We start from the raw sequence: 7998 nt of genomic DNA on the forward strand, positions 1-7998 counted from the left end.
TTCCATCCCAGGAGGCCTAACTGCTTCAGTTCATTTCTTGAAGCTTGTCATGCTGGGGGGAGGGGATGAAACCAGCTGAATTCCTGCTGGAGATGTAGTAGCTAAGAGTCTTGTTTATTGCTGTCCTCGAGCCATGTTTCTCCGAAATGGCTGAGACGGACATCTTTGTAAAATAAAACCTGCCACTTGCACAGGAAAACTTGAAAGCAAGCAGTCTGAAGTCAAGAAATCTGTGACTTAAGTTTCTGTGACCTGCATTTACTGAACTGGTCTAGAGACTACAATTCAGGGAGGTTGGTTGTGTTCCTTCCGGAAGTAACCTCCTAAGCCCTAGACTCTTTGTTTTGTGAGTTGAAACCACTTTTCTTCTAAGAACCTCTAAGCTGAACATTCTGACAACATCTCAAGAGACAGAGACAACTGCAAATACCTTTGCTTGTGTCGTGCGGGGTGTCCGGCGGGGAGGCCTGCGGGGTCTCTGGTCCCTCTCCCCACATAAGAACGCAGGACATGGTGAGGCCAAAAAGGAACACCCACGGAGCCATAGGTAGGGAAGTCATACCACTATGGTCTCACTGGAGGCTGAGTTTACACGACGTGCGACCTGCTGTCCGCTTTGCTGCCAACTGACCCACTCTCCTTGACTCTCCTTACTCTCCTTCAGTCTCCTCCTTCACTCTCCTCGGCTCCCCTCTGTAGCCAGGGCAGTTATATCAGTGGCTTAATGGCTACAGCTGATGGCCAACCAGCCACAGCTGACGGCCATCCACTATCTGAGCCAGCACCTCTCCACATGAGGCCGAGAGCCTGGAAACTGCTTTCTGGGGCTCTGTCCCCACAGCTTGTCTCCAAGAAACTGTCAAAATCTACCCAACAGCAAGCATTGCATCAGCAGATTTATTTCTGAATCTGGGGTGTCGGTGATAACAACTGTCAGGTATCAGCCAGGAATATGGGTTAGATCTCAAGAGTAGTTAATAGAGTAGTCTAAGAGAAGCAGAAAGCAGCATTCCTGAAGTAACACATTTGCGTGAACTGATCTGGGAGTTAATTCTTTCTGATTAACAGGAAAGCAAAATAGAATGAGAAAAAAGATGGCCTAAATACTAGCTTCTCATCTGAACCAACAATTGGGATGTCGCTATGTTAGCAGGTCATATTTAAGTTCTTCTTATCCCATGGTTTCCTCTCCTTTCTGTTACTGGGTTGCTGTCTAGGGAGTCTCCCTGCCTAGTCTGCTCTCTCTCCAGCCACCACTTGCTTGATATTTCTAGGGCATGCTCAGTTCCTCACTTCCCTTAAGCAAGAACCTCAGTGGCTCTCCCTTTTGCCTACAAAATGAAGTCCCAACTTAGTTTGGCATTCAGAGTCCCTATAACACATTCCAACCAACATTCTTCTTCATGCACTTCACACCGTACTACTCAACTCCCCATATACCCACTGTCTTTTTTGCTCTCCAGATCTTCATATTTTCATGCAGTGGTATTTCTTGCTTTAGGAACGCTTCCCCCCACCCCCACTAGTCCACATCTTGCCCAATTTTTGAAAGCCCTACCGAATTCTATTTTTTCCCCTTAAGATTCCTTAATCCCTCCTGCAACTGAATTCCAGTAAAAGTTTCTCTCTGCCATTTTGTGGTCCATCTCTGCTCTAACTTGTTATTTCTCGAAAGTCAGACCAAGGACTCCTTTCTCTTCCCCCTTTTCCTGTCCACAGCACCTAGCACACTGCCTTGTATGCAGTAAGTATTCTGTGTGTGTTGAATGAATGAAAGGAAATACTTTGAATGATTTTAAAACGTAAATATGAATAAATCAGCTGTGGGAAACTGTGTATGTAACAATTATTCCACTCTGATTTGGGAAAATATGTGAAAAATATATCTGAATTTATTATTTCAATACAGTATAATACAGAATTGTGGCAACAGAAAGTAAAAACTGAAATGGATTGCTATAAATATGTTAAAGTCTAATTTATCAGTTACGAAAATGATACAATTCTTCTATTATAAAGTTGATAAGAAAAAGATTTACACTGTACACGAAAGGAATACCTTGCAGGATCTGTAGAGTGGAGAAAGGAGAAAGACAAATACTTAATTGAAAGGATGGTTTTGAGGAATATGTTCTGGCCAGCCAGCCTCATTCCTCATTGGGAGGCTCAGGCCCTTGTTGGGCTTCCTGTGGCTATAAATACACATTCTATTTATAATGCAATGCTTCTTTCCTGAAGGATCTAAGTTTTTACCACGGAGACATGCTTTTTTATCTTTGTGGTCCCATTCCCAAAGCTTCTTATGTTGACAGATTCAGAGTTGGGCTTTCATTCTACCTCTCCTCTGCCCTAAATGGTGGCATTCTGGGAGGGGTTGGCATTTATCTGTCTGCCAATCTGAAAGAATACATTCAGAAATCAGACCCTAAACACTAAAAACTTCCGAAGTGGGAAGTACCTGTGAAAATATATTCTCTCCCCTCTCCTACCGGTTCTCCCCCCACTTGTACTGTGTGATTGATGGAGAAATTAGTATAAAGAAGCACTCTGTGTCGGTGTCTTCTGAAGTGGAGGCAGGCAGGGTCAGCCGTGATTTCAGGGATTGTGTGTTCTTGGTCATGGGCGCGAATTGTCTTGAATCCAGTCTAGGTAATTAGTAACCTTGGTATATACACCTGGCACATCTTTCTGCCCACAGCCAAGGCCCCAGCTGATGATGCCAACCAAAGTCATGTGGTTGTCCTTCAGACACACCAACGGGCCTCCTGAGTCACCCTGCAAAAGAAGGAACAGGTTAGTTGTTTGCAAAAATTGTAGACTCTATGGGCAGAAATTAGGGTTAGTATTTGTTGTGTTAATATTGTACTCTTCAAAGTACTCAGTTCAGAGAGGGAAATTTTTATCTCCATGATCATGATCACCTAGAGCAGGGGTGTCCAAACTTTTTTCAACCTTTTTTACCAAGGGCCATATGCAGTAAAATACACAAACAGCCGGGCCACTCACTGGAGGTGAAGTACGTATTGCCTCACCTAGTTTACTTAAGTAAACTAAATATATGTTTGGAATTTGTTGCGGGCCAATTAACAATGGATTGCAGGCAGCCGTTAGCCCGTGGGCCGCAGTTTGGACACCCCTGATCTAGAGAATTAGGTTGTGTTTACACTGTAACGTACAATTGAGATAATTGCTCAGACATTTCAGGCCTCATCCTTGGTTTTCACTCCACCACTTACTAGCTGTGTAGCCTTGGGCTAACTATACTTCAGTATCTTTATCGTAAAATAGAGATAATACCATATACCCGATAAGGTTGTTATGGGAATTAATTGGAAGAAAAGATTGAAAAGCTCTGAGAACAATGTACGACATTTAGCAAAACTCTTGCCAATTGTTAGCTGTTATTGTCTTATTGAATCAAAATGATTTTTTTGGTTTTGTTTTTCACTTGAAGTAAAACAAATAAAGAAATAATCATGGTTGCACTTTGCATACGAACTTTTTATGGTTGTTGAGCTAGGTAGTACAGTTGAGGTTTCTGAAGAAACTATTCAAAGAGCCAAAGGCTATCAAGGAACCAAGGGAGAGTGGAGAAATGCTGATATGATTACCTTATAATAAAAAAGTCCGCAAAGTGTTCAATGGAAGAGCCTGGACTTACTTCTTTTTGTACCCCTCTAACCCCAATCCCTCAGTGGACAGCCTGGCACACTGCAGGCATGAAAATGTCTCATCAATAACAGATCATTGGCTGTATTTAGGTCCTAATATCACAGGTGTGTCTGTGTCCCACACACCAGTGTTTTGTTATCATCAAATAGAAGTACCAACTCCAATAAGGATTCCAACACAAAGAGCCTGAAATAGCTTGCTTTCCCAGAGTATTAGCGATGAATTTTTAAACCTTATTTCTCACAAATCATCTCTGTCCTACTTCCCAGTCAGTTGTCATTCCTCCTTCCCTCTGTTACATAGCAACTTCAATCTTCCAGAACCTACAGAAGTCAAGAATTTCTTAATTTGTGTTGTTGTATCCATCACTTCAATAGTCAATTAATTGCTGAGGCTTACAGGAAATCCTGTACCAGGTGGAGTTTCCTGTGCACACATTGGGGAAATTTCCTGCAGTTTAAATTTCTTAAGTTTGGGTAACTTTGATCTTTCTCCAGTTGCTTTATTCTCTGAGGCCCTCATCTAGAATCCCCAGGGCCTCACCAAGATGAAATCACTCCATTTCTGGCGGTAACTTTTTTCTTGGTTAAGAACCTGTTGGTCAAAGAACATCTTTACCTTTGGGTGGTCTCAGAGTAGAAGGACACTCATGTTTACCTGGCAGGCATCATGTAGGTTTGCTTGGTCCCCTCCACTTCGTGTGTCACCAGCACACAGCATATTGTTCGTGATGGTTTTGTTAAACAAATGCTTGGACGTGCAGCGGCTGGATGGGTACAGTCTAACATGAGCTTCCTTCAGCCGCTCAGAATAGAAAGGAGAAGCTGAAAGAGAGGAGGGAAACGTTTTATGGTCTCAAGGCAAGTTATTTTTAAACCTTTTGGAAGGAGAAAGCCGTATTTTCTAATAATAGCTGACATTTATCAACCTTTGCACATATTAGGTTGAATCCTATGGAATGGCCAATATTTTATTGTTTTATGAGTTTAACCTAGGGTTTTAAAAGCAGCACTGTCGACATTTTGGACCAGACAATTTTTGTGGGGGGCTGTCCTGGGCATGCTGTTCTTGGGAGCATCCCTGGCTCCCAAGTAAATGCGTGTAAACCTCCATCCGGAGTTGTAACAATCAAAAATCAGACATTGATGAATGACTCCTGGGGGGCAAAATCACCCCGGTTGAGAAATACTGCTTTAACCTAATAAGTCACTTAATCCTTATAACTTAAGGAGGTAGCTAGTTCTGTCCCCGTCTTACCGATGAGGACACTGAGGCTTGGAGCAGTATAAAATAAAAATTACGCCCACACTGCTAGCAAAGTGCAAGACTAGGATTTGAACTCGGGACCGTAGCACTGCAGAGCCCAAGTAACCACACCCTTAATTACTATACTCCACTCTTGTCAGAATCTTCTTGAAACCTTAAGCTCTTCAAAGCATCTGTGCTATTCAGACCTGCATGGTGAGGTAGGGAAGCCCGTGAGGTAGGGAAGGCGGAGGATAGGTTCTCACTCTACAGGGAACTTGCCCACATTTCCATAGTGACAGTGCCTGAGCCCAGGCCAGCACCATTCTCAGGACCACTGTTTTCTCTGGTCAACAACTGCACCCCCTGCTGTCCTGCAGACAGACAGGATGGGGCCGTGATTTCCTTCCACTTACACGCCTCATGCTTGCCGTAGCCAGACAGCTCACATTCTGTCCAGTCGGGCAGCTGCAGATCGGCTTCCGGGAGACAGACTGTGCGGACGGTGTCACTCTCCTGGCACACTGGAGCGAATCTGATTTCAGCCGCAGCAGTGCTGGGAGGGAGAAGGAGGAAGAGAACAAGCCCGGTGAGAAGAGCTTCTGATTTTAGCGGAAATAGATGAAGGAGAGGGCAAGGGTTTGGAAGGAGGGTTTGTGGGTGTGCGTTATACGATCCGGAGTTTGAACTGGATTGGGGAGAATAATGACATCTTACCAATGTCATTGTTGTAAGTGTCATCATCAAATTCCTTATGGATGATGTATTTTTCTACTTCAAATTTCTGCTCTTCCTGTCCAGGGATCAACCGGTATGTTCTGCCCAAGACCACCTTAAGGTGATGGGGAGGAAACCTAACGGAGAAACAGCCTTAGGATACACTTCTTCCTGGGAGGTTTCCTCTGATGGGCCTGGTTTCGAGGCCTTAGAGAATAGGAAATCGACTGGGTTTTCTAAGTCCCTACCTCTCCTGGAAGCAGTGAGCAGCAGACAGGATCCAGCAGGAGCTGATCAATGTTCCCCCACACAAGAACCTCTCTCCTGGCGACCTCCTGTTCTGGACAAAGATGGCAGCCTGCCATGGATGAGAGGTGATGTCTGAGAAGAGTCCTCCTTTAATGCGAAACTGAGGCCGTTTATACTGTCTCAGGCCACAGGTGGCTGGGAGAGGAAAGGACAGAGAAAGGAGATCAGACCTGCAGTCATGAGGTGAGGTTCTTGAATACCCTCCTTGGTTTCTTCTCTTGGAACCCCAAATGTCTACAGGCTTACCGCACCTCTACCGGTTGGTGCAGAGTGCCATAGCCGTCTCCAGGATGATAAAAACCACAGCTTTCATTCGTTGAATACACAGTACAAGCCAAACACTGTCTATACACCATCTTTAAACTTCACCACACGCGGTGTCAGAGGAGCTGAGAGATTTTGCCCAAGGTCACGACAGCTGGGTTAGAACCCAGATCTGTCTACATCCAAAACTGGGGATCTTTCTGCTATGCTTCATTACCTCTTGTTTTTTCCCTGCAGTCACTTCCTGGTTTGAGACATAATGAAGCATTGCAGCTTTCTCCTGGGGAAGGTCTCCCCCATTTCTTTGCCACCTACTCAAACGTGTCCATCATTCAGGCCAGGTGAAATCCTACCTCCTTACGAAGCTTTCTCAATATTCCCAGCCTACTAGGTTTGGAGTGAGCAACCTAATACTGCTCACTGAGGACTCACCACGCACGCCCTTCGTTGTGAGTTAGCTGGTAGTCTGTGTCTTACCTGCCCAGTTAGACTCTATGTGCCCTATGGAACATTCTGGCTGATCTGTGTGTTCACAGGAACCGAGTACTAATAATCTATTCTTAGGCAATGTCCCACGTGTGGGAAGTAGATAGCTGTCCAAGAGTGTTGCTACCCCACCATTGCTTCAGTCACGGAAGCCTCCTCCCCACCAAGGCCTGGCCTCCCTGAAAATCTGGCAGTTACACAGCCTGAACGAGGCAGCCTTGAAGACACAGGAAACAGCAGAGAAAATGGTCAAGAGGAACAGGGCACTGAGGCTGGGCAAAGGGAGATGGCCAAGGGCCGGTCCTTACAGCACTGGGCAATGTCACAGTATTCCCATGTCAGCTTGCGGTCCTTTATTACGTGGCACCAAGGCTTGGCATCCCCGTCTGGATTCCTAGATGATACAGGGAGTTTAAGGTTTTCAATCACAACACAAGCCACGTTAGAGGGGAAGTGAACAAACGGCAAAAAACATTGAGCTGGGAGGGAGGACCCCATGTTCTGGGCTTGGCTCGGTCTCAGACCCAACAGCAGGAAAACAGCTTTGACTTCACCTTATTCTCATCTCATAAGGTTGTTGGGGATAACTGTGAGCTGTGCTTTGAGAAAACTCTTACAATTCACTGGAATAACAGTGCCACGTGAGAGCGGGACAAAGAAGACTAAATGGCTATGGGACGGGACCTTTCATTCGGGGTTGAAAAACTGGTGGACTTCGCTTTTCATGATAGGTGTTATTCTAGCAGATGAATAGCTTGGATTGGATAATAACCATAGTGTCTTCCCACCCACTGGGTCTTCCATATAACTTTAGGCATCAGTTCTTTTCCCATCCCATACCCTAATCTCGTCCTCTGTCTAGACCTGAGCCCCTTGGACCCTGTGTCACATACCGGCAGTAATTGTGTTTGCCCAGGCCCAGTGCCTGGGCATTGGTCTTTCGTGCTGTATAAACCTTGCCTAGCAGGATCATGGAATTCCACTGGAGACAGGAGGCACCAGAGGTGGTGAGGCTGTGGGTTCCACGGTATGCTACCCCTTTTCCAAAATAGCAGTCCCCATTTTTTCCTAGAACAAAAGAAATCTCAAAGTGAAACAAAACCAATTAAATGCTTAAGCAGGGAAGCTGGGGTTTGCATCAGGGCCTGCCATGCAGCTGCTGGCCTGTGGAGGTGAAAGCAGCGAGCCTACCAGTGAGAAGGGCGTGGTATCACTCCACCTCCCCCTTTCCCTCTTAAGCCCTTTTACATAGGGATGGCAAAGGCTTTTCTTCTTGTGTGCCACCTTCCATCAACTGGATGTGGC

General features: G+C 45.4%; 1 protein-coding gene across 1 annotated transcript in view; it reads right to left on the reverse strand.

Annotated features, from left to right (window-relative positions):
- Positions 1–1863: 1863 nt before the first annotated feature.
- PLAT (plasminogen activator, tissue type) overlaps positions 1864–7998 on the reverse strand; it is a 22525-nt gene continuing 16390 nt past the window's right edge. Inside the window, 8 exon segments of the mRNA XM_081046634.1 lie at positions 1864–2775; positions 4330–4496; positions 5334–5438; positions 5441–5473; positions 5635–5771; positions 5883–6078; positions 7002–7087; positions 7587–7761. Coding sequence (XP_080902760.1) covers positions 2617–2775; positions 4330–4496; positions 5334–5438; positions 5441–5473; positions 5635–5771; positions 5883–6078; positions 7002–7087; positions 7587–7761 — 1058 coding nt within the window. The 3' untranslated portion in view covers positions 1864–2616.

The sequence above is a fragment of the Rhinolophus hipposideros genome (genome assembly GCF_964194185.1).
Source record: "Rhinolophus hipposideros genome assembly, chromosome: 4".
Lineage (NCBI taxonomy): Eukaryota > Metazoa > Chordata > Mammalia > Chiroptera > Rhinolophidae > Rhinolophus > Rhinolophus hipposideros.